This window comes from Diuraphis noxia, unplaced genomic scaffold (genome assembly GCF_037042655.1).
Source record: "Diuraphis noxia isolate RWA-SAM2 unplaced genomic scaffold, SU_Dnox_SAM2 contig0001, whole genome shotgun sequence".
In the NCBI taxonomy this organism is placed as follows: domain Eukaryota; kingdom Metazoa; phylum Arthropoda; class Insecta; order Hemiptera; family Aphididae; genus Diuraphis; species Diuraphis noxia.
Genome location: NW_028301711.1, coordinates 1,784,347 through 1,812,074, shown reverse-complemented (window position 1 = coordinate 1,812,074; position 27,728 = coordinate 1,784,347). Strand labels below are relative to the sequence as shown.

The 27,728-nt window shown below is 26.2% G+C and overlaps 2 protein-coding genes and 1 pseudogene across 2 annotated transcripts; 2 read left to right on the top strand and 1 right to left on the bottom strand.

The window, feature by feature from the left end:
- The first annotated feature begins 47 nt into the window (after window positions 1-47).
- Window positions 48-26,468, top strand: LOC149059236 (uncharacterized; annotated as a pseudogene).
- Window positions 18,498-20,723, top strand: LOC149059238 (uncharacterized). The gene is made up of 8 exons (XM_089218065.1): window positions 18,498-18,678; window positions 18,799-18,978; window positions 19,070-19,141; window positions 19,245-19,391; window positions 19,475-19,600; window positions 19,714-19,949; window positions 20,155-20,311; window positions 20,581-20,723. Exons 1-8 carry the CDS (start codon window positions 18,498-18,500, stop codon window positions 20,721-20,723), a joined length of 1,242 nt encoding a protein of 413 aa, XP_089074191.1.
- On the bottom strand, window positions 23,040-24,136 carry LOC149059237 (uncharacterized). Its single transcript, XM_089218060.1, has 3 exons — window positions 23,940-24,136; window positions 23,701-23,878; window positions 23,040-23,243 (listed from the first exon to the last, which is right to left on the bottom strand). The coding sequence occupies exons 2-3, from the start codon at window positions 23,837-23,839 to the stop codon at window positions 23,134-23,136; spliced, it is 249 nt and encodes an 82-aa protein (XP_089074186.1). The 5' UTR covers window positions 23,840-23,878; window positions 23,940-24,136; the 3' UTR covers window positions 23,040-23,133.
- Window positions 26,469-27,728: the final 1,260 nt, after the last annotated feature.

The window sequence follows — 27,728 nt, the reverse complement described above, 5'->3', positions numbered from 1 at the left end:
AAAATATAAAATTGAAATTTGTTTTAATAAAGTAGTTGAAAATTTAAATGTCAACTACCAATATACACTCTAAAACAGAAATACTTGGAAAAAATGCTAAGCCAACAATGGAGAACATATTACTTAAGATTTTAATAGAGAATAAAAACAATAATAATTTAGTTACCAATGTTGGGGATATTAATTACACAGAAGGAGAACAATTATTGCAAGATTTTAAAGAAATAACAGAGCCATTTTGCGATAATATTATGGTAGCAAAAATTCTAGATTTTAGATATTGCGAAGGGAAACCAGAAAATGGACATTTTTTAGTTAAGAAAATATCTTGTAGTAGTTGTAATAGTAATTTGAGAGCAGATTTTTCAGAATTTAAATTAGCAGGGCATGGTGTAAAAGCAAAAAAACCATATTTACTAAATAGTGAAACTAAAACCGCTTCAGGTATTAGACAAGTAATTGGTGCTAGTTTAGAAAAATATAAATCCTATGAAAATCCAGTTTTTATACCTTTTAAAGTTGAATTAGCTGATGTAAAATTAGTAAATTTTTTAAAAGCTATTTGTAGTTATTTGTAAAAGCTTATATTTTTTGTCAGTTTTAATATGTGAAATTAATTTAGATATTGCGTCTTCTGTGCTCTTTTTTTCTCGAAAACCAAATTGTGAGCTAGATAGTAAATTATTTTTATTTAAGAAATTTGTTATTCTTGTATAAATACACTTTTCAAAGATTTTAGCAATATTAGATATTAAGGATATTGGTCGATAATTATTAGGATCTAAATTGCTTAGGTTAGGTTAGGTTAGGTTATAAAATTTTTATATATAGATACAATATCAGCGTGTTTAAATTCACTCGGAAAACAATTTTTTTCTACAAATAAATTAAACATACACGATAAAAGAACAGATATAGATTTTTGTTTGGATTTTAATAATTCTACACTAATTTTATCGGAACCTGGAGCTATATTATTTTTGAGAGAATTAATTTTGAGTATTATTTCATCTGGAGTAATTGATTCGAAAAATATAGAATTAACAGAATAATTGCATTTAGTTTTAAATTTGGCTTCCACAGAAGGTATTTTAGAAGCAAGATTAGGACCTATATTTACATAATGATTATTTAATATATTACAATCAATGTCGATAACAGTTTTCTTTTTATTAATTTTTAAATAATTGTAGAGTAACTCCCATTGTATTTTAGGATTTTTTTTGTGAATAATATTAATTTGTTTTATAAAATAATTTTCACGTAAAATTTTGATATAGTGCCTAATTTTTGATTTGTAAAACAATCCTAAGGATTGTTTTTTTCTAATTAATTTATTACGTATTTTTATAGAAGCAATAATTCCTTTTGTAATCCAAGGATTACAAACTGTTTTCGACAAAGTTGTTTTAATAAAATTATAATTATTTTGGTTATTAAAATATTTCGATAAAAATATATTTACATACTTACTATAATCCTGCGATGGATTTCCATCCGTGGTTACAGCAAGTCCGTTGGTCGTTTGATGTAACACTCGAACCCCCCTACGTCTGTCATGATTTAGCGTCAATTCGCTATTGCATGACAAATTTCAGGGAGAGTGCCAGCTATGCGACCAACAACTTTTCAGTTCAGCCGGCGAGTGTGAATTCATTATGCTCGTCGATCATATTTATTAAATAATGAATTTGTTCTAGAATATTCGATAGACTTCCTACTATGTCACACGATATCTACGGATATCCTCATATAAGTAAAAATACCACATAGATAATTATAATAATAAAATGTTTGTTTGTTTGACCTACATATTATTTCTACATAAATTTATTTTAAATATTATTACTATAATAGTATAATGTATATTATTCGTAATATAACATATAATCTACGCAAAAATATATAAATATATTTGTCAAAAACATATATATTTGTATTAGTATATTGGGTCTTGAAAATAATATAAAATGATTTTTTGAACAATCGTATTCTATAACACGACATAGAAAGAGAACATATTACTTAAGATTTTAATAGAGAATAAAAACAATAATAATTTAGTTACCAATGTTGGGGATATTAATTACACAGAAGGAGAACAATTATTGCAAGATTTTAAAGAAATAACAGAGCCATTTTGCGATAATATTATGGTAGCAAAAATTCTAGATTTTAGATATTGCGAAGGGAAACCAGAAAATGGACATTTTTTAGTTAAGAAAATATCTTGTAGTAGTTGTAATAGTAATTTGAGAGCAGATTTTTCAGAATTTAAATTAGCAGGGCATGGTGTAAAAGCAAAAAAACCATATTTACTAAATAGTGAAACTAAAACCGCTTCAGGTATTAGACAAGTAATTGGTGCTAGTTTAGAAAAATATAAATCCTATGAAAATCCAGTTTTTATACCTTTTAAAGTTGAATTAGCTGATGTAAAATTAGAAACACTATTACAACAATTACCAGGAATATTAAAAAATTTAAAAGAATTAGATTTTTATTTATTAGATTTGGATATTACACAAGATTTTGCAGGAATTTTTAACAAAGAAGAAATGAAAAAATATTTGACTTCTAATTTTTCTTTTTCTCTCTCCGATTTTAAAGAAGAAAATATAATTGTGGAAAATGACAAAACAGTGGGTAAAGATTGTTTAACCTGGTTGAATGAGAATTCTAGAGCAAAAATTTATAATAAATTCATTTGTCAAATGACAAGTCCTGGTGTAATTAAAAAACTTGGAAATCATTTTATAGATTATTTAGATTGTCCAGACAAGAGATTGAAGGAAACTTTTGAAAGTAAATTAGCTCAAAAAAATGGAATTACGAGATTAGAAGTAACTATTTATAATTATATTAACGAGTGTCGAGTATTTTACTGCAAAAGAAAAGTATGATCCAATAGAACATTGTATGAAAATTTTGGAAAAAAATAAATCATATTTTCCTAAAGCTCCTTTTTATTCTGTTCCAATATCCAAAATGTGGGAAAAACTGACAAACACTTTGGAGAATAGCTGTTGTATTGTAGATAACACATCAAATAAATTAAATTATGTTTATTGGGCAAATAAGAACACCAACAAATTAACTGGAATTAATATTAAGCTCTCTAAAGAAGTTAGTAAACGAGAAAAAGTTATAAAATATGTTCTTTCCGCCTTTAGTTTTCCAATGCTGCCTATAAATTATATAGAAATAACTGAAGTTGATAATGAAAAAATATCTGTAATCCAAAAATGTTTTTTAAAAAGAGAAGGGAAAACTTATTTTACAAAAAACACAACCTTGTATTCTAGTATTAAAAAAATAGATTTTGAGAGATCTGGATTAATCGCAACTAAAAATGTAACACCAGAAGTCTTAAGGAAAAATACAAATATAACACATGCGTTGTCCGTATGTAATTGAAGAAGTCTATAATTTTAATCATGTATATTTAGAAGCTGATAAAAAACGAGAAATAAAACTCGACAATATTAAGGAGGAAGAAAGAAGATTGCATTTTTTAAATGAAACAAAAATGAAAAATATGAAAATGTTGGATGACAACCCAGATAGCATTTTAGTAATGATAATATGTAATTAATATCATATTTTCATTAAAAAAATAATATTATCAAATAAATATTAATACAATTTCAAATAATTATTTTGCAAGGTAATATTATAAAAATATTAATTATAGAATATCATAAGTGAAATGTTAAACTGATAATTTGAATTAATTATTAATACATTATTAAAAACGGATTATTAAAAATATATTTTGAATATTATAATAATATGACATTTTAACAAAAATAATAATATTATATTTTAAAAATCTGATTATTATATTATAAAAAACAAAATATCTCAATTATATTTTGAAAATATTAATATTATGACATTTTAATTGAAATAATAAAATATTATTCTGTATAACAATGATTATTATGTTATTAAAACTAACAGAATTTTAAAATAATATTTATAATTGCATATAAAATTATTAATAGGTATTTAGGTAGTAATATATATTTATATAAAATGGTCTGTTATACAGGAAGCCTGAAGTCTATAAATAATTATTGAAAAACTTAATATGTTGCTTCTCTAGTATGTTGCTTCTAAGTAGGTATAATATTAGATACATATTATACATTATAATATGATAGTTTCGAATATTTCAATAACACGTATAAGACACACTACAAACAGCCCACTCAATGGTCCATATTCCATAACATACTATAATAATACTACTAGTTACTACTTTATATATTAATATATTATTATACAACAGTAATTCCTCGTTTTATGTCGTGTTTAAGTTCCTAGAAAACAACACAGTAACCGGAAAAAAAAACAATTGAAATACTTTTATTATGTACCTATCCTGTCAATTAAAATTATTAAATTGTTATTATTTCTTATTATAATAATATATAATATGTTATATCTAATATTACATTTATTATTTCTTGTATTTAATCAGTGGTTGAGTGACGCGATTTTATAGAAAACATATGTAATGTTATTTTATTTTATATAAGAACAGTAAAATTTATAAATAATAAACGATGTCCGGATTTTATCACAGACTAGTGAGACTTGTCTAAATGTCTAATGTATGGAAATATATTATAAACAGCGTCTGAGCGAAACAATTGTAAGTATAATAATTGATACTAATATATTATATAGGTACTAATATTAATTTATAAATATCTGATTTCTTGACGTACGTGAAGTTGGCCCCCCCACATCAACCCAGAAACTTCAAACCTCTTTAGAAAAATTGCTACTTATTTGCTAGAATTTGCTATGTAGTTTTTAGAATTTGCATGGTTTTGGTTTTCCCAGCAAAAACATTTTTCACTCGGGGGGGCCAACTTCACTGTAGCCCCCCCACATTTACTCAGAAACTTCAAACCTCTTTAGAAAAATTGCTACTTATTTGCTAGAATTTGCTATGTAGTTTTTAGAATTTGCATGGTTTTGGTTTTCCCAGCAAAAACATTTTTCACTCGGGGGGGCCAACTTCACTGTAGCCCCCCCACATTTACTCAGAAACTTCAAACCTCTTTAGAAAAATTGCTACTTATTTGCTAGAATTTGCTATGTAGTTTTTAGAATTTGCATGGTTTTGGTTTTCCCAGCAAAAACATTTTTCACTCGGGGGGGCCAACTTCACTGTAGCCCCCCCACATTAACTCAGAAACTTTAAACCTCTTTAGGAAAATTGCTACTTATTTGCTAGAATTTGCTATGTAGTTTTTAGAATTTGCATGGTTTTGGTTTTTCCAGCAAAAACATTTTTTATAAAAAAATATTTTTTTTTTATTCCTAATATATTTATATCATTTTTAAATCTCTTTAGAAAAATTGCTACTAACTTTTTATTTTTTTTTTTATTGAATAAAAACATGATGAATACGTGTTTTTTTAATTTTATTTTTTCTTATGTTTAAAAAATTATATTTATTCTCATTATTAGAATGAAAACAAAAAATAAAATATAAAATATTTTTTTCGATTCATTCTTCCATCAACAAATATAATAGAGTATCATGTTGGCCATTGGGTGTATAATAACAAAATAGTTTATTATAAAAATTAAAGTCTAATGAACTACATTATAATAAACATTATTAATTATAATCATTTATCTGTTATATATTACTTTTTTACGTCCTGAAGTTGACACCTTGAGTATGGTTGACCAAATTCAAACTTGTGCCAATAAGGTTTTGCAGATTTCATGCAACAATTTGAAACATAAGTTTTAGAATTTGTAACATTGCTTTATGTCCACAACTTTCAACATAGTTTTGGATGCCAAATTTATTGCGTCATTTTTAAGCATGTCTGTTGATGTTGGTATTGTCATAGATGGTTATAACATCAATATTAATGACTCATCAAATATTATTTTAATAATTAATAAACAACACGTCAATGAACTTGGCCCACCCACTTTACGCAATCCACTGCAAATATATGTCAAAAAATAGCGAATACTTATTACTTAGCAATTAATAGCAAGTTGGTTTTCAAAATTAGTAAGTCAAAGTGCTTGCGGAAACTATGCAACAAAATAGTTCATATTTAACTTCTAATTGCATAATTTTTTTTTTTTTCGAAAATCAACGATTTATCAAATAATATTATAACACTACTATAGCCATCGACAAATCATAACGTGTAATAGCAACGGATTGTTCAGACTTCATATAATTATTTCTTATTTACTCTCTAGTAGTCACATGAAAAGTATTATATTATGTATTATTTGGTATAGGTAGATTTGTTTTATTATATAACAATAAAAATAAAATCCAAAGTAAATTTAGGTACTTTGATAAGTGCCTATTTTGTGACTAGTACCTGTCGGCTGTCACATTCTTAACTAAATTAATTTATCCCAGTAATGAACAAATACAATTTAACTATACATTATTAGTTATTAATTTATTATGTCCGTGAAGATACCCCGCCTGTGCCCCACACTAATGATTTCGGGTCGATTACTTCAAGAAAGTACATGAAAAATAATATGAGTTCTAATAATATTTCCCACTGTCTTTTAAAATATTGCTATTTTTAAATGTTTAATATAACCCGACCTTATTATGTATATCGACTATACGAACGATTAAAATGGTTTATATTTAGTATTGTTATCTTGTTATTTACATATGATTGTATCGTCGTTGATTTTACTATCGATAAAGTAAAAAACACTAGATTGTCTGTCATTCGTTTTCGTATTACGATTTCCAACGTGTGATGTTTGATGCGATTTCGTGTACCAACTTATAATATTGATTTATCACATTGTCATTTGCTTGCCGCGTTTGAAAAATGGACAACAAAATAGTAAGTTACCTTGATTGTTTATAAATTATGTACTTTTATGTTTTAATAAATCTAGAAGTAAGAAAATAATAAAGCAATAATAATTATCATAAGGTTATTACGCCGTGTCCTATGTGAATACGACAAATGTGACGAAATTACGAATAATAAAACAGTTTGTATTAGATTCTGAGCGGAGCGATGAATGTATTAATTTTACAATGATGTGTGTTTTTTTTTGTGTCTGTCATCACGTTTTGGGGCAGTAAAAGTGCTTCGATTTTTGACTTCAGTACCTCGTTCGATCAGAAAGTGAATCTAGTTGGTACTTTGGGGGGTCAAAAGTAAAAAATTCTTAATAATACTTTTCTAAATAATCGAGAAAAACAAACTAAAAATTAAGGGAAAAACGGGAAATTTTACGCACACTCATTTTTCGACAAAATCGATTTTGGTTTTTGATGTAACTTTAAAACGAATGACCATAGATACATGAAATTTTCACCGAATATTTATATAAGTATATTCTATCAAACATGCAATTTTCAAAAAATTTCGACTTAAGTTGAACTATTCATAGGCATTTGAAATTTTCGATCATTATTAGTTTTTTTAAAATTAATATCGATAAAAATTTATTTGTTAGGCAGAAAAGCTTGAACATTTAATTCAAGGCTCTAAATATATTGTTACAATAGCAGCTGAAAAATAAAAGAAATTCATTGTCACAATTTTATTTTATATGCCTTCAAAGTTTGAATTTTGACAAAATACGTAAAAATCTCGAAAATTCTCAAATTATTTTAAGGTAGAAATTCATAAAAAATTTTCTTTTTAAATCTAAGATTTAAAAATTTAATACAAGATTTCTTACAAGTTTTTCAATCTTTATCACAAATAAAAATTCCACCGGAAATTCAAATTAAATTTTTATGAGCATTTGAAATTTAAATTTTTACAACATTGGATTTTCACTGGATTTCACATTTAGTGATTTTCTTATTTTGGTGTAACTCTAAAAGACTAAAACAAATGACCGCAGATACTTGAAATTTTCACTGAATATTTATATAGGCATTTTATATATTTGATACAATTTTCAAAATATTTAGATTTGTTTTGAGCTGTTTACTGACATTTTAATTTTTCAACTTTTTTAGTTTTTTTTTCTATAAATATCGATAAAAATTTATTTGTTCGGTAGAAAAGCTTGAAAATTTAATACAAGGCTTCTAACACATTGTAACAATAGCAGTTAAAAAATATTAAAAATTCGTAGGCACGATTTTTTTTTATAAGCATTTAAAGTTAAAATTTTGACTAAATACGTAAAAATCACAAAAATTCGCAAATTATTTTAAGCTAGAAATGCATGACAAATTTTCTTTTTAAATCTAAGGTTCGATATTTAATAATCTATAATATATCCTAGACTGACAAATCATCTCCGTTTAGAATCGTTTTTTGTATACAATGATACCTATCATTTCATTCAAATTTAACCTACCCTAGTCAGAGGTCCACCCCACCCCCTAATGTACAGCAGAGCGACATCCACTTACCCGCTTTTTTATGTTTTAAATTAAGGTTCTCAGAATGATATTTTATCTCATGATAGGAAATACCTAATATACATAAACTGTTATTATATTAAGTTAATAGTAGTAAGATTACTTCAATAATTCATGTTATTTTAAAATTAAATTAATTTTTTGAAATTCCTCGTCTAATATGAATATTTATATAATAATAATACAAGCCAAACTTATTGAAAATCTTGTATTAAATTTTTAACTCGTAGCTACTTATACAACATTTTTATGAATTTTCAACTACAAAATTAATTGTTTATTTTCGCGATTTTGACATATTTTGTAAAAATTTGAACTTTTAACACTTATAAAAAAGATTGTGCTTAACAATTTTTGATTTTTTTTTAACTACAATAAGAGCGACTTATAAGTAACGTTGTATTAAATTTTCAAGTTTTTTTGAGTACCCAAAATTTTTTTATTGACACTTTAAAAAAAATAATTAGAAATATCGAAAATTGTTGTACAGTATACATACAAAAAAAAAACTCATAATTGTAAAATCAATACATTAATCACTTCGTTCAGAATCTAAAGAAGAATAAATATAATTAAGTAAATTATAAGATTATTAGGTAGTATAAATATATTTAATAAATAAAAACTATTTTAAAATATAAATTTATTTTCATATCTTATATTTTCACCTACGTGAAGCTGGCACCACAAAGTTAGCACAATCACCTAAAACCATTCCAACAAACTCTACTCGGACTTGTTGGACAATTGTTAGATTTTGTTGGAAGCTATAAAAAAAGTTATTCGATTTCAAAGTTTGTAGTGCCAACTACATGACAAGCACTACATTTATAAAAAAACACTTTAAAACTCTTACAAAAATACTCATATAACGTTGTTGGACATTGTTGGGCATTTGAACTTTGAAATTGAATACCTTTTTATATAGCTTCCAACAAATGCCCAACAATGTCCAACAACGTTATATGAGTATTTTTGTAAGAGTTTTGAAGTGTTTTTTTATAAATGTAGTGCTGGTCATGTAGTTGGCACTACAAACTTTGAAATCGAATAACTTTTTTTATAGCTTCAAACAAAATCCAACAATTGTCCAACAAGTCCGAGTAGAGTTTGTTGGAATGGTTTTAGTTGATTGTGCTAACTTTGTGGTGCCAGCTTCAAGTAGGTTATATTTTCTATATTTAATGATATTTTAAAGTAGAATAATGTTAAAAATATAAAATTGGTGCTGCTATAGTAATTTTATGTTCAAATTTGAATAACATTATATCGAATTAGTCAAAAAATTAACAAATTTTTAATTTTTTTAATTACGACTTATGTGTATTTTGGTACCTAATATGAATATAAAATACCTTTGACAGCCTTTGCTCAGAAACGTTTTTCTTTTACAATGATACAAAATTGAATCAATATTTAACAAAATTTACTATATTTATTAAGCTATTAAAGTGATAACTTATTGTCCTACTGTGCTATATGTAAAATGGATTGCGAGATTGATATTTTATTTTTAAAAACAACAATAAATACCTACATATTTTTTTTTCTGATAATATAAAATGCGGGTGTCTAAGTTTTTAAACAATTTTATTTTAGGAAAAATCGAAGAAAGGTAGAAAACCAGTAGTTGAGCTAGGTATTGTCTTCAGTCATCTTGAAAAAAGGAAAAATGACTTATTTAATGAAAATGGTATTTTGAAAAAAGCCTCTTCGAAAATTTGGAATGAGATTTCTACTGCTCTTGAAGGAAAAATTACATCAGTAACATTGCATTTGGCTGTGCATCATAATCGAAATAATTGGCAAACCAAATTAAAGAATCTACTAGGTATTAATGAAAAAATAACTGTTCTATCATCAAATGATAAAGAAAGTTCAACAGATGAATCATTTATATCGTCATCAGAATCATCATTATCATTAAATGACTCTAGTAGAGAGTTATTTAAATTTTATCTGTCATATGAAAAATTTAGACTAATATGTCCTACAACAACTTCGTATAAAAGAAAAAATAAAAGAAGAAATTATGAAATATTAACACCATATGTTTGGACAGATATAATAAATGATGAATTTTTAAAGGCTCATAAACTTCCTTGTAACTTCATTTATAAAAGAGGGAAAGCATACACGAATTCCGAAAGTAGGTATTACATTACATTTAAGGCAAAATGTAAGGATTGTGATGCTAATCTTTTTGGTTGGAGTGAATCTAAACCTGACGAAGGAAAACCGCTAGATGTTTCAATTTTAACGAATAACACAAAGGGGCTTGAACATCAACATAATACAAAAAGACCGTTGAAAGGAATAAAACGTCAAGAAATAGGGCAATCATTAAAAACCGATCTCGCTTGCAATTGGAGGCGTGCAAATGTTGATGATATGGAGTTTGGTAGTATTTCCCCACCAAATTTATATAAGACATCTGTCTTACGAAAAGCGAAACAGGAGTCGAAAGATAAAGAAATAGGTAAAAAATATAAATGCTCAGTTCAATCACTTGTAGAATTTAAGAATAATTCAAAGTATTCAGGGTCTATACATACTATTGGCATCGATCCTTTTTTAGTACATTATTGGACTCAACATCAAATTATAATTTACAAAGAAGCATGCAAAAATTATTGTAAGTTATCAATTGATGCTACTGGTTCTTTAGTTAAAAAGCTTAAACGTTCGTCGCTAAAATTACTATCAAGTCACATATTCTTATATGAGGCTGTAGTAAGTACCAGTTTTGGAAATAACATGACTGTTTCACAAATGTTGTCAGAAAAACAAAATACTTTGACAATTTTTTTATGGTTGAGTGAATGGATGCAGTTTGGTATTGGCAATCCTAATGAAGTTGTCTGTGATTATTCGAAAGCTCTACTTGGAGCCACGTCGAGAGCCTTTTGTAACGGTAGCAGCATAAGCAGCTATGTAGAAAATTGTTTCATGGCATTGATGGGTCATGAGGAACGTTTACCGTGTTGTTTCTTACGCATAGATGTTGCACATGTTATTAAAATATTTTGTCGATTGAAATGTTTAACTGGTGTAAGAAATAAAACACTGAAAGAATTTTATGTTAGATCACTGCGGCTTCTCTTATCATCAGAAAATCTTTTTGAATTTGGTTATTATTTAGAAGCGGTACTGACTGTAATTATGAGCGAAACTGATGGATGGATTGAAAATGATAACCATAATAAAACTCCGGCTGAGAAAAATAGAGAAAATATAATTAATAAAATAAAAGGGTTGCCTGAACAAAATGATTTTATAGATGGTTTTCAAAGTACTGATGATGATTATGTTATAGAAGATAATAATATTGAAGTATTAAGTTCAAATCATGTACAGCAATATTTAAACAGTATTTACGAGCAAAGTAAAACAAATTCTTTAGTAAAAGGAGATCGGTTATCGGCATATTATCTTCCTGAATTAGCCAACCATGTTCTACGTATTTGTAAAGATTTCCCTCTATGGACCAATGTTATGAGAACAATGTTTAAATCACCTTATACTAATGGAAGTTCTGCCGTAGTTGAAAATGATTTCAAAGAGCTTAAATCTCAAATTCTGAGGTTTGATGTTCGACCTATGAGTGTGGATAGGTTTATAATAACACATCTAAAAAGTATTGAATCTAATGCAAAACTGACCAGAAGTACTCAGATTCGAGACTCTTTAATATCACAAGATCACAGAAATAATCACATTTCAATCATTGATGACACAATGGTTCACGAGAAATCAAAAAATAAACTTGTATGTGCACCAATAGAATATTTAAAAAATATTGACTATTCTGATTCCGATTTAAATACAACAAGTCCAATACCAACCAACAATGATAATATTCAGAATTATTCTATCAGTAGTCCAAACTCCTCAGCTACGGACGATGAATTAAGTACTTCAATTAACTCGGAATGTTCTCTGAGTGCTGTTGAAAATTGGCGTGGTTTTGGGAATGATACAACTATTTCTCCAGTTCAAATAAATAAACATAAAAAACAAAGAGTTACTAAATATATGAGTTAAAATCCAGAAATAGAAAGAATTCTTAGTAATCCTTCAACGCGTTCATCATTGGATACTATATTGTTAAATGGTAATACATCTACTCCTATTCGATATAATAAAAATAAATATTTATTACACAACACCTGCCCGTTTGATTCGGTTTCGTCGATATTAGTAATGGCATACATTGATATAAGTTTCTACAAAGATTTTATAAACACAAGTAAAAATAGGATGTTACAATTTTGCAAAGAATTAGCTCATCACAAGACATCAAAAAAAACATACACCGATCGATTTGTTCTACTAAAAGGCATTTTTAACGAAGACATGAATGTATCCAACATAAAACTAATTAACACTGAATGTAACGTTTCTTTTATTGTTACACAATTGCTCAAAGATGCACCATCGGCTGAAGAATACATCACTTGTTCTAATAATCAATGTAAAAATGCTTCAAAAACTCACGGTTGCCCAACAATCATCATGCGTTTTAAAGGCAATGGATTTAATTTATTACAACAAAGTCTTATTCAGTATATAGAAAATAATAGATACGAATGCCAAGAAGAATTTTGTAGCGGGATCATGAATTCATCCAGAGTCTTGGGATATCATTTATTTATTGAGACTGATATTTTTGCTGAAAATCAACAATTTAAGCTGGATGATTTTCCAGTGAACATAAATATTGAAACAAAAAAGTTAGTATAGTAGTTAAAATTTTATTTATAATTTAAACAAAAAATATAATTATATTTATTTTTACTGAGTTAAAATTGAACAAATTTCATATAATTTCATACAACTTAGTAACAATCATACTCATATATTATTTTTCAGCTACATATTTTACGGAGCTGTAGCTTTTAGTTCTGGTCACTACGTGGCGTATATACGAAGATCCGAAAATAAATGGGAACTTCACAATGATATTTTGAAAAAAATTATGAAATTCTCAAGTACAAAAGAAAAATATTTAACTCCACATCTTCTTGTATATATAAGATTAAACTAAACATTTTAAAAAGAAACACGTGAAATGTTAATTTAAACTTTTAATATTATTATTATCATTTTTAGATAAAAGACTTATTTCATTTTTTTTTAAATTGCTTATAATTAATAATGTTCATTATAGTATAGTTCATTAGACTTTAATTTTTATAATAAACTATTTTGTTATTATACACCCAATGGCCAACATGATACTCTATTATATTTGTTGATGGAAGAATGAATCGAAAAAAATATTTTATATTTTATTTTTTGTTTTCATTCTAATAATGAGAATAAATATAATTTTTTAAACATAAGAAAAAATAAAATTAAAAAAACACGTATTCATCATGTTTTTATTCAATAAAAAAAAAAATAAAAAGTTAGTAGCAATTTTTCTAAAGAGATTTAAAAATGATATAAATATATTAGGAATAAAAAAAAAATATTTTTTTATAAAAAATGTTTTTGCTGGAAAAACCAAAACCATGCAAATTCTAAAAACTACATAGCAAATTCTAGCAAATAAGTAGCAATTTTCCTAAAGAGGTTTAAAGTTTCTGAGTTAATGTGGGGGGGCTACAGTGAAGTTGGCCCCCCCGAGTGAAAAATGTTTTTGCTGGGAAAACCAAAACCATGCAAATTCTAAAAACTACATAGCAAATTCTAGCAAATAAGTAGCAATTTTTCTAAAGAGGTTTGAAGTTTCTGAGTAAATGTGGGGGGGCTACAGTGAAGTTGGCCCCCCCGAGTGAAAAATGTTTTTGCTGGGAAAACCAAAACCATGCAAATTCTAAAAACTACATAGCAAATTCTAGCAAATAAGTAGCAATTTTTCTAAAGAGGTTTGAAGTTTCTGGGTTGATGTGGGGGGGCCAACTTCACGTACGTGATTTCTTGAATTTTACACGGTACTTTTGGGTTTTTCCTAATTGTGTATCAATATTATCTGTGTCCCCTGCCAATATGCCAACAATGTACACTGGGTAGTGGGTAGTAGGTACTGTCACTGATAATATAATACGCTGTACTACATGACCGGGAAACTTGCACAGTGCACATGATGTTATATTATATTATAGATTATGACATTATATTCCTAAAATATAATATAATATTATTATTTAATATTTCATTTTCATTCTTCATTCGAGCGCGTCATGTCTTATAGCATCGTTTACACTTGTGTTGGCTAACGGTTTCTATAATTCAGTCTTCAGTATACTTTCGTCCGAGTCTTTCAGATATAGAGTAGAGAATACTCTATTTACTATTAATAAGAATCTACATACAAAAGCAACGGAAAGCATTGCTATATAATATTGTCTACAACCTGTGCCGCTTAATAAGAGATACCTAGGTAAGTCATTTTTAGTAGGTATAACCTATATTAAATTTACTTCTATCTATTAAGCTTAAGGCGCTCGGTGCCAATGCGATTTTATACACAAAAACACACTCTACGGGAATAGGGATCCTATTCTGTAGAATCAACCAAATTTGATCATTTTTTTTTTTAACTTATAGAGGGTAATATTCTACAAACCGCATCGATCTCCGTTTTTCAATATTTTAATTTCAAACTTTAAATCTGGCACCGGGCCCCTTAAAGAAAGTATAGGTAACTTATGATTAGTCACCTAGCAATAGTAATTCATACTAGGTAGTGATTTAATATTTATTGTATTATCTACGTTATCTACTGAATAGATATAGTATAAATACATTTTGTTCAATATGCTTATTTACATATTTATTTTATTACATAGGTATAATAAGCAATAATATATCTATTTGAATAATTGTTATTTTCAACAAACATTTTATTAGATGTTTGCTTACATTTATAAAATATAAAAAATAACTTAAGTAGGTACTTAAGTACTTTCCCATATACACTGAATATATATTTTACAGTGAAATCTATATTAATGTGATCTAAGTAATCTATATCACATGCACAGCATGTTTTATAAATATTAACCAGTACCTATTATGAATTATTTTAATTTATTTTTAAATCATTGAATTGCTGTGTGAATATACTATTTGTACCTAGGTGGGTAATATTTAAGAATATTCTTAAGTAAAATTATATCTTTAACAATGTTATATTATGTACCTTGACACCTTGTTGTACATATTTAATATATTTAATTTATTTGCTCAATAATTAGTATGATCTAAGTTGTAACTATTTACAGAACCTAATATAGCAGGTAACTCTATTATAGGTTATAAAGTTATGAATTTTATAATTAATAATATACAAATTTAAAGAAGATAACATTACATTTCATAATCAATTACAACTATGAACTAATTGGGTTTACAAATCCTTAGAATTATACTTAATAATTAATGTATAATAAATATATATTTATATTTCTCAAGTATTACCTACCTGCATTTGGAATGTTTTTAAAATTTTTTTTTTTCATATACAATGTTTTAACAACTAGGTAGGTATTTCTGTAATTTATCCTAACAAAAATATATATTTTTCAAATTAGGATAAAATTTAATTAAAAATGATACCAAATAGAAAAAAAAATTCGATGAGCAGCCGCTCAAAAAGAAGACGTGTAGCAGAAGAGGTAGAATATAGTAATAATACATCATTCACAACATCTAATATTAATATATTGGTTGAAAATCCAATCACTGAGTTTCATTCTAATCATTATAATAATAATGCAGCGATTTCATCACCTAATAACACGCAAGCTGAAAAATCTATTCAAAATTTAATATGTTCAAATAATTGCCAATCAGATTCAATTCAAATTGTTAATAATTTATTAAATTCAGAAAATTCACATGAAATATGTTCACCTGCAATAAAAGAAAGTTTTCTTTCATTTAATGAAACCTCACAATTTGATGAAACTAGATTAAACTTAAGAAAATGGGCAGTAGATTATAATATACCTAATCATGCTCTAAATGGTTTACTATCTATATTAAAACAACATAAATGTTTTAAATCATTACCAAAAGACTCGAGGACTCTGATGCAAAATATTTCAAAAAACTCAACAAATTTTTATTCTATTGAACCAGGTTTATATTACCATTTTGGTGTGGAAAATGGAATTAAATTAAATATAAATAGATGTTTAGAAAGTGATATCATTGAACTTGTAATTGGTATAGATGGCCTTCCTTTATTCAAAAGTAGTTCTGACCAATTTTGGCCCATAATAGCATATATTCATCCGAACGGTTCTGTATTTCCAATAGGAATCTACTATGGAAAAGAAAAGCCATCTAATAGTAATAATTTTTTGTCTTATTTTATTGATGAACTTCAGTTGTTAATTCAAAATGGTATTGAAATCGACAAAAAAGTATATGGTGTATCGGTGTATGTATACGTGTATTTTGCTGTGACGCACCAGCAAAGTCATATATTTTAAAAACTAAAGGTCACTCTGGTTTTCATTCTTGTTCAAGATGTGAACAAGAAGGTGAGTATCTACTTAATCGTGTTTGCTTTCCATATTTAAAACCTGAAAGGCGTCCATCTATACGCACACACCAAAATTATTTAACAAAATTAAGTGAAGACCATCATGTAGGGGATTTATCAATAGTAGCTTCTGTGCCCAATTTTGATGTTGTAAATGGTTTTTCCTTAGATTACTTACATTTAGTATGTTTGGGTACAGTTCGAAAACTGATACACTTGTGGATTAAAGGCCCAGTCAGAGTTCGATATCCATCTTGGAAAATCAACAAAATATCTGAATTACTCAATGAAATTAAAATTAATTGTCCAAGTGAAATTGCTAGAAAACCTAGAGGATTAGATCAAGTAAATCGATGGAAAGGAACCGAGTTTCGCACTTTTTTGTTGTACGTTGGTACTGTTGTTTCTAAATCAGTTTTATCTAAAGTTCACTGGAATCATTTTTTTCATCTGAATATATCAATGATTATATTGTTAAGTCCTGAATATGCTCAATACTTGGATTTGGCTCGTAAATTATTGGATAGTTTTGTTGAGCATTTTGAAAGAATATATGGTCGTCACTTAATATCGCACAATATACATGGACTTTTGCATTTATGTGATGATTATGCCAAATTTGGTCCATTGGATCAGTGTTCTACTTTTCCCTTTGAAAATTATATGGGTGTTTTAAAGAATATGATACGAAAACCTCATAAACCATTAGAACAAATTGTAAATAGATATAACGAGAAAACAAGTGTTCCAAAACCCATAGATATAAATCAAGATAAATTTCATCTTTCTGGTCCCCATTGCAATGGACCAAAACTTGAAAGTACTATAAGATATTCTCAATTTAAGGTTCTTAAATCAAAAAATGCCATTATTAAACCACACATCGAAGCTGATTCTTATCTCTTAACATCAAATAAAAAAGTGGTCAAAGTTTTTAACATCATTCAAACTGAACATGAAGATATTTTATTAATATGCAAGCAATTCAAACATTACAAATTATTATTTAATAAACCAATTAAGTCGTCATTGTTAGATATTTATGCTGTCAATGAATTATCTGAAGATTTAATTGTGTTAAACATTAATTACATTAAAAAAAAAGTATTTCTTATTCCTTCAAATAACTACTTAATTGCTTTACCATTAATTCATTCATTGATTTCATAATTTTGTAATTGTATTTTTTTATTTTGTAAATATTTAATAATTATAAAAGGAATTTTATTTTGTAGAAATATTTTCTTACCTAGGTATTAATATATTAATTTCAACTATATACCTATTATATTATACGGTGTTTATTGAAGTAAATAGTATTCAAAAATGCATTTATTACATTAACTAATATTTAATTATAATTAACATACTTGTAACAGTTTTAACTATATTTTTAATTGTTTATATTATGATTTTATAATGTATTAATCATATTCATTTATATAAATAAATAATAAATATTATTATATGGTTTTTAACTTTATTGGACAATATTTTTATATTGAGTAAGCTTATATATATTATTTTTCTTAATACATGGCTAATATTAACATATTTTCTTTTTAATAGTTTCCAAAATGTGGTCAGTTGTTAACTTTAAAAGTGACAACTCTGTTGAAACAGTACCATCTTTTTGGTTCAAAAAAGATAAATGTGCCTGGCCCAAAAAAAACCCTACAATGTTTATTAAACGTAGAATATTACCTAATAAATTTGATTTTGAATATTTGGATGCCAGGAAAATAGGCAAGGACATAAGTAAGAATTTAAATATTTATTCTTTTGATGTTTATTGTATAATATTGTATAATCTTACTTAAATATGAAAATACTATTTAAATGGTAATAAACATATATAGTATAAACAATATTTTATAGGTAATATACTTGATGCTAAGAGAAAAACAATACAAGCTCAAGATAATTCTAATCTTTCATCTGCCAATGAAAGCAACGAAGAACTGCTTACAAGACAGCAAAAAATTAAACGAAAGTGTTTAGAAGTAGAAAAAAAAGATAAATCTAAAGCTTTGTGGGATGACATAAAATCAGATACTGGTTAGTAGTTAAACTGTATTTTGCATACTTCTTTTGTAGAATTATTAAAATATGTTTAGTTGCAAGGCTTGATATAAATATTTTATTTTAGAATCATCTGATGAGCATGAGTATGATGAAGATAAAGATCCTCCATATTCAATTTCCACATTAAATGTTCTGGGTAATATGCATCATAGTATGCTTGTAATATTTTTGAAATGGAGAAGAATATTAATATTTCACCTTTTCATACTTAATGATGAATAATATGTATTATTTTACAGAGACTCCACCTTCTAAGAATAAATGTATAACTATCGAAAATGATTCTAATATAACTCATTCATATCCTGGAACATACAAAAGAAAATTAGAATTTGGAAATAAATGCAAATCTGTAAGCCCAAAATTAAATTCTTCTACAGCAGTTGGTATGTCATTTCTATTAACAAATATATACACTGTTTAACAACAACAATAATAATAATATAATAATATATTTATGATTTTTAAGAGAAAAAAAGAGATTTATTATATGATCAAAATCATGAGATAGTTGTAACATCTGCATCCCCTTTTAAAGTAACTATGTTATTAAATGCTGGCATTAATACTAAAGATAAAATAACTGAAATGTCTGGTAAGTTGAATTCACTATCATTTAATATTTTTTTAGTATCATTTCATGTTTTTATTGATTATAACTAAAAGTATTACAACATTTTAAAATAATTCTTATTTCTTATTATCTAGAAGCCATAAATAAAATTAACAGAACCACACTCAACATCTGGTATGAGGTTAAAACTTTCAGTGATCGACTTGAGAAATTAGAAAGCACTATTTCTTCTTCAAAGGTCCCCGAGATTTATAATATGGCAGCTACTGATGAGTTTTTTGACATAATTTATAAACTACCACTGGTGTCTGAAGAGCAGTTGGAAAATTTTGAGAAAACTTTATTGGACAATAATATTAAAAATAAAATGGTAAAATAAGATGATATTAGCAAACATTTTATAGTAACTTTTAATCATATAATATATATTTAAATTATATTGGACATTTACATTACTACACTAATTAGTGAGAGATACAGTAAAAGGGTTCTTATAACCATTATATTTAACACAATATATTGGTTCTTGCTATTATAGTTAGTTAATTTACATTTTTTGAAAATGTTTCTAACAGATAACAGAATTATCACGGCTGGTACGTCCTACACTTCCAAGCACTGTAAGAGCAATGTTGAGATTCCTATTTGTTGATTCCTTATTAATGGATTATAGTTACAAAGGTCAAAAAAAAAAGATTTTTTCAACACTGGCTGTTTGTTCATTGATCTTTAGTAAGTTAATTTATTTGAATCAATTTTAAACATAATATAACGTACCTTAATGTTAACATTTTAACATTGTATAAAAATCAGATTAAATTTATTATTAACCATATTCTACTCAAAATGAGGAAGTATTGAGTCGTTGAATTGTCTGAGAAAGTCAGTTGATGTTATTCAACTGTTGTTGCCCTCTAAATATCTAATTTTTATTAGAGTATAATAATTTAAAAAATATCATCTAGTATATCTTAATATATTTAAAATTTAACTGTTTTCAGATTCAATAAAGAAGATTGAAAAATTTAAAGACAGCAATACCATTGACATTGAAGGACCAATTAAAGTCTTTATTGCTGGTGCTAAGTTTCGATCAAAAACACCAAACAATGGTAGTGAAGAAAATATTAATCACACAATTTGATTTCATCATAATATTCTATGTACTTTGTACAAAATTGGTCATTAAAAAAAATAATTTCAATATATTTTTTGATTTATTATATTTATTTTAATTTAATTTTTCTTTCCCTGTTAAAAATATACTTGTACACTAGTATATTACCCCCATACATACAATATATACAAAGTCTAAAAAAACATGACTTGAGAATCAGGCTAGGAAACTTTCGAATAGACTTGGTTGACATTTTAAATTGGTTCTAAAACATCCAAATAATATTGGGACTTAATTGAATACTGCATATTATACGTAGATGTGTTTAATTTTAATTCTAAATAGCATTAAACCTGATTTTAAATTAATTGATTTTTGGACTTTGTGTGTTTTGCATGAAGAGTGACGATAAATTGTTATGGTTTTATTTTTTAAGTAGTGTTTACACCACAAATTGAGATATACCTTAATACTTTATATATATTGTATATATTAATTCATGGTTTATACACTTTTTATTGATAACTCAAGATTCTAGGATTTTAAAGTCAAAATGTTGCATCATAATTAATTTAGTTGTATTAAAAAATTCAAGTAAAAAAACCTTTAAATGGACATCCTTTGGTTCTACTGAGTTAAAACATAATCCATAATATTATAATGGTTATTGTGATTATTGACATCAATATTATAAAATATAAAATTAGACTTCTGATTATGTACAAATAATGGTAGTATTAATCACTACTATTTAAAGTTTACCTATGAAAATGTGTGAAAATATTAATTAAAACTGCTTTGGTATTGAATTAACTATTTACCTAGTAAAAAATAATCAATTATTGATAATGTTAAAGTTATTATATAAATAATAATTATACAGCATTATAAACATATTATTTTAATGTTATTAGGAATATTTTTTTTTTTCTCTTTTTCTACTACTAATTTAATTATTATCTTTATTTTATTTTATTTATATCCATATACATTTTAAGCCCTATAAGCTAAGTACAATTGTATTGAACAGTAAACTGTGTCGTAAGGCAACTCACAGGGTGAGCAGTACGCTATATTTATATTAAAATAAAGTTGTTTATATATTATTTTATTGTTATACATAAAAATATTACATTAATGTTACTAAATATATTATTTGATTGATAATATGAAAAAAATATTTTAAAATATTATTTTTGTAATAATATATTAATGTAACTCTTGTGGCCAAAAAATATTTAAAAAACATTATTTAAACATTTTTCAAATCAAAAAATAGGTTTAAAAAAACATTTATCAAATCATATTATTACAAAAATAATATTTTTAAAACATAAAAAAAATAATTCTTTGCTATCTGGGAAAGCTAAGAGAGAAGCATTAGAAAGTAAGATCTTAGAATATTTTAGAATAAAATGGATACAGTTGGGTGATAAGAATAAATATAAATTATATGCGTTTATGGTAGATAATAGACATACATATCCTTATGTAGTTGTTTTAGTGGAAGAAAACAATTCATTTTCTGTAAGGTATATTAAGGGCCCTAACAACACATAGACCTTCCCAGGAAGGTCTTGGGACTGATTTTTGAGACTCTGAGTCTCTTAATAGGAAATACCTGTTTAAATCCCAGACCGGTCTGGGTAGGTCTTAGGCGGTCTGTAGGATTCCTAATGTCCGGGTTCAGACTTTCCACAAGACTGCCCGCCAGGAACCAACTGGCCGGTGATACAACATGGACCATTATGGTCTGTATATTTCCCATTATATTCCTGTTTGCAGTCTATTAAGGTCCTGGAAACTTCTTGAAAAGGTTATAAATATATCCCAATAAGGTCTCAATGGTTCCTGTATGATTCTTGTAAGGAATTCATTTTGGATCCAAAAAATCTACTGGAATAATATATCCCTTATTTATGTCCTATTGAGGAGTCAACCTTACTTAAGTGTTGTAATTTGTAAAAAATACATTTACATTTTTAATTATTTATAATTAGATAAGTAAAGCTTATTGTCAATAGGGATTTTAACATGACCCCATTCAATTATTTTAAGCTTTCATAAATTTTAAAAATTAACAACTATTTTTCTTTCCAAAGATTTTTAAACAAAATATAAAGGTACTTAATTTGTGGGAAAATCAATTCATTTTTAATATACAGATTTAAATTGTAAATAATATCTTTTATTTTATTGTAATAACAACATATCAGCTAAAAAAAAAACGGCATCATAATAATAAAATATATTGTATTTTATAATTGTAAAATTATATTTTTTATCAAGTAAGCAAATGAAATATGAATGAAATAAAAAAAAAACTTGTTTGAAGAAGTACTTATTTTTTAGTACAAAAAAAAACTAACTTTAAATAATGTTAGGTTATCAGTGATCACTAATGACCATTAAATAATTATTTCAAAGACTAATTGCACTACGATGATTCTCTTCGTCCATTTCTTTCCTTGGCATGTTTTAACCACCCAGTAACCGCTTTATTAATACTAGTAATTGTTGAACCGGATACATTTTTCAATATTACCCCTGCATTTAAAATACAAATTTATATAAGAAAATTTAATTAGTTAAATCATAATTATTATCAAAATATTAGCATACTGTTAATCCAATACTTTCTCTCAAAAATATATACTTATCCAATTTGTTTTGATTAAATTAAAATCTAAATAATATAGTGTTAATATAAAAAGTAAGTAGAAATGACAAAAAAAAATGAGATGAAAATGAAGTATCTGCAGTGTTATTATAAATTATAATATACACTTCAAATGGAATTCCATCATATTATATTTTCATACAATTTTCAATTAATAACACTCATAAACATCAAATTCATTACTAACAAGTTAAATAATATGACAAGAAATAAAAACCATTATTAATCATCTAATTAAAAATGGGTGGGTAATCAATTACCCAATATAAAGTATTAACAGTAATAATAATGTGTGCTTAACAATAAAATAAAAATTCAACTTACGTGTTATCAATTTAAACATTGTTAAAGAAATGAGTGACATTTTTTCATTTTTCTTATTATTCGTTCCACGTCCTGTCAAAGATATTTGCATCCCTAAATTATCAGTCATCAAGAAGTCCATAATGCATTTGGTCACCATATACACATTATTACCACCAAATTCTTTCAAACGTTTTACCTAGGGAAAAATATATGCTTTGTTTATAAATAATAGTAATTTAACATTTTATAAGCCTTACCAAACATTAATTGTAAAATAATGTATCTGACCTTAGTTTTCCATCTATTTCTTTTAAGGAATCTAAATTATGTAATGGGAATTCTTCTAAATCCGTGTTGTCATAAAAGCTCTCATCGTGCACTGTTTTATTTTGTAAAATTTTTTTTAGCAATTCTTCATGTTTGGACTGATGTTTTGGAAGGCTCGACCGGAGATTTTCAGAGGCAGAGTAAATTGTAGATACCTAATATATATCCGTAATTTATAAAAGTATGTTTGTGAAGATCATGGACATTCTATTTGTCCTAATAGCTAATAAAATTAAACCAACTCAACTAACAAAAGCATTGTGAACAATAACCATAGTTATTGTGTAACAATGTTTATTAGGTATAGATTGTTCTGACCTATACATTTATAATAAATATTATTGAAATAAATACCTTAATTCCATGATTCCAACATCTTCACTACTGCTTAAATCTGACATGGTTTTTATCTTAACTATATACCTAAATGTAAAATAAATAAAATAGGTATAAGTACTTAAGTTTGTAAATAATAAAAATGTTTCTAAACTCTAGTCAACTTTACCATAAATATTTAACAATATTATGTACCTATTCTTCAGTAATTTATTTTAAACAATAATAGTTATTAATTTAATGCATTTAATATACTTAGGTAATATAAAATGTAATTCTCAATCAATATTGTTATTTAGTTTACATTGTGAGAGCTAATATTTATTATTTATAAAGAATTAAATTAGGTAATTGATAACTCAAATACAATCATTATTCAAATTTTCAAAACCACTATGCATCTATGTCCTTTTAATAGTTTTAGCAAACTAGGAAAAGTTTTGGATGTAATTGAGCATATTATTAATTTCATGCCTAATTCAAGTTAGTTATCAATTAAAAAGTCGAATGTTTCAATTTCTTCAAAAAATCTTCTACACTTAGTAGATTTACTAATATTATGGTTATACTTACAAACTGAATGTTCTAAATAATTATAAATATAGATATAATTAACTTTGTACTTACTTATATCACGCAAAACGCAATGGCGGAACGTGGAAACCTCAATGGAAAGTACGATCAACGAAAATTGACACACGTTCGAGTTTTAGCGAAGTAAAATAAATCCGCAAACTAAACGGAAAACGTTATACGTAGATACAAAAAACAACACTATAGGTATATACTATATACGCAAATGCAAGACACAATGGTGGAACGCTGAAACAGTGAAACATTCAAACCAAACATCAACGACAACAATCAACAACAAATTCAGAACGCACGAAACGAACCACGAGGCAAAGAAAATGATTTTTCGTAACCGTCGAATATGGATACCTAGTGGAGCGTGGAGCGTCGCAGTGAAGCACTAAAATATAATATTATAATAATTTGACAATGCGCTGCCGCCGTTATGCTCGTTAACTATAAACAATATATTAATATTATATTAGATAGTACAATAGTAAATACTAAATACGCATTGGTCACTCGTCGGTCATATCGTACCGCGCGGTATCGACGTCGTTCATCATTTGGGTAGGGACTAGGGTGGGTATACTTAGATCTAGAATATTCACGAAAAATATAAAAATAGCTGATATTTCCAAACAAAAACAAAAACCTCAACCGGTCTGTAGGTACTCCGCGATAGCAACCCGTATTGCTTAATGAATAATGCACCATAATATATTCTATAGATTTTAGTATTGTTTACTTGTTATTAGTTCTTAGAACCATAATAGTTAATAATATAATATATTGTAAATTATAATTATTTTAATATAGGAAGTTGATTGCAATAAAATGATTGCTACTTTATTTAGATGTATAGAAATCGCAAAAAGTGCTAAGCAGCTCATACACTACACAAACATCGATAATAAACATAATATATTTATTGTTTATAATAAAATAACAAATTAAGAAGTACGAGTACCTATATAATATTATATAGGTACAAGGTTTATACAATACGTCAATATATAATAATAGTATTGATATATAGTATATTATTGATGTATTGATATTATATATATATATATATATATATATATATATATATATATAATTACAATTTAACTCAAATTACTAGGTAGGTCTTGAGACGATTAAAATACATCCCATCAGGAAGTTCCAAATAGGTATCAATTGAGTACTACACGGGTGGTACCAGGGAGGTCGAAATGCAGCCCATCAGGAAGTTCCAGTTAAGCATCAATTGGGCGCTTTATAGACGGTACCCGGGAAGGTCTGTGCTGTTAGGGGGGTACATAAAAACTTTTTTATTAATAAATATAAAAATAAACAATATTTAAAGGAAAAAGGATTTTGCTTCCTTTCTTTTAATAAACAAGAAATTGTTTATTTGCCTAAAAACGAACATTTTATGATTTTAGAGACTAATGGATATACTAGCTATAACGGAAATCGTTTTCCTTCTATTTGTGATTTACATGTTAATAAAGAAATTTGGGGAAATAAAGGTAAAGCTCTTGAATACAACCAAGATACAATAGAAAATTTAGATTCAAACAAGATGGAAGATTTTATTGGTAAAATACCTTTGGTAAAAGATTGCATACGTTTAGAGACAATTGGGGAAAATACACAATTAACAATAAGAGCCATTGCTGTGACAAAATATCGCGGAAAAAATAGGTATATATTTGGTATTGAAAATACGGAACATCTTTACATATCTAATTATTGGATGGAAAAAGCAATGGAAAATTCACAAATAGATTTTAACAGAAAAATAAAAATTAAATTAGATTTGTTTAAGATTACACCAAGTAAGAATAAGGAGTTAAGAGTTTTCTGTTCAAATTAATAGAAGATATATTATTTTATTTACTGTCTTATATATAACTTTACGATAATTCTAATAATGTTACATTATTAAAATTAAATTTTATAGAATTTTATTGCAGGTATTATCTCGTTCATTTCGTAGTTCTGTTCGTCGGATGCCGGATTCTGTTTAAATTGTTTTGCGGCTGAAAAATAACTTATTATACAATTAGTAAAATTTAAATATTTTAAAAATTGAAGACGAATATTCCCACCCATGTACCGCTAAATACTATTACATAAAGACAATTTGTTTTATATAATTAAATAAATAAATAAACAAATAAAAATGGAAAAACTTAAGACACTTTTAGATATTCCCGGGAGTAATTTAAAATTTGTAAAATTTAGCGAATTGGAAATCAGAAAAAAATACCACACATCTTCTTTCGAATTTATCAAAACTAAATATGGTGAAAAATTAACTGTTGTTTTAGATAATGAATTCAAACTAGTTCTACCCGATAGACTTTCTAAATTAACAAAAAAAGATGTTCAAGATCTTAATTTGGATAACAATTACTTTTTTATTTATAACGGGATGGAAATATTGACGAATGGTCATAAAAAACATTTGATTACATTTGAAAAATTATTGTAATTTAATTTAATAATGTTAACTTAATTTTAACGATCATAAAATTATTTTTAGAACAATCCTATAATTTCTTTTTTCTTCTAAGTGTTATTATCTGCAATATTAATTTCAAGATATGTTTTTCTTGAAAAATATAATCCTATAATTAATACATTTCATACATAATATTTTCGAATATTACATTGCGGAAGCATAATAATCTTAATAACGTTTACTCCTTAACATATACAGATACTCGTTTATAGAGCAGATATATTGAGTAACACTCCAGCACGCCTTTATCTTTTCCGTTTTATAGGAAAGTGGCAATAATTCGAAATCGTTATTA

Bases quoted from the DNA above. Each gene is read 5' to 3' on its own strand.
- LOC149059237 (XM_089218060.1), bottom strand. From the start codon at position 23,839: ATGGTGACCAAATGCATTATGGACTTCTTGATGACTGATAATTTAGGG. The intron at 23,244-23,700 runs GTAAGTTGAATT...TTTTAAATGCAG, and splicing joins AATGTTTAAATTGATAACAC to GGGTAATATTGAAAAATGTA.
- LOC149059238 (XM_089218065.1), top strand. From the start codon at position 18,498: ATGTGGTCAGTTGTTAACTTTAAAAGTGACAACTCTGTTGAAACAGTA. The intron at 18,979-19,069 runs GTTAGTAGTTAA...ATTTTATTTTAG, and splicing joins TGACATAAAATCAGATACTG to AATCATCTGATGAGCATGAG. The intron at 19,950-20,154 runs GTAAAATAAGAT...TGTTTCTAACAG, and splicing joins ATAATATTAAAAATAAAATG to ATAACAGAATTATCACGGCT.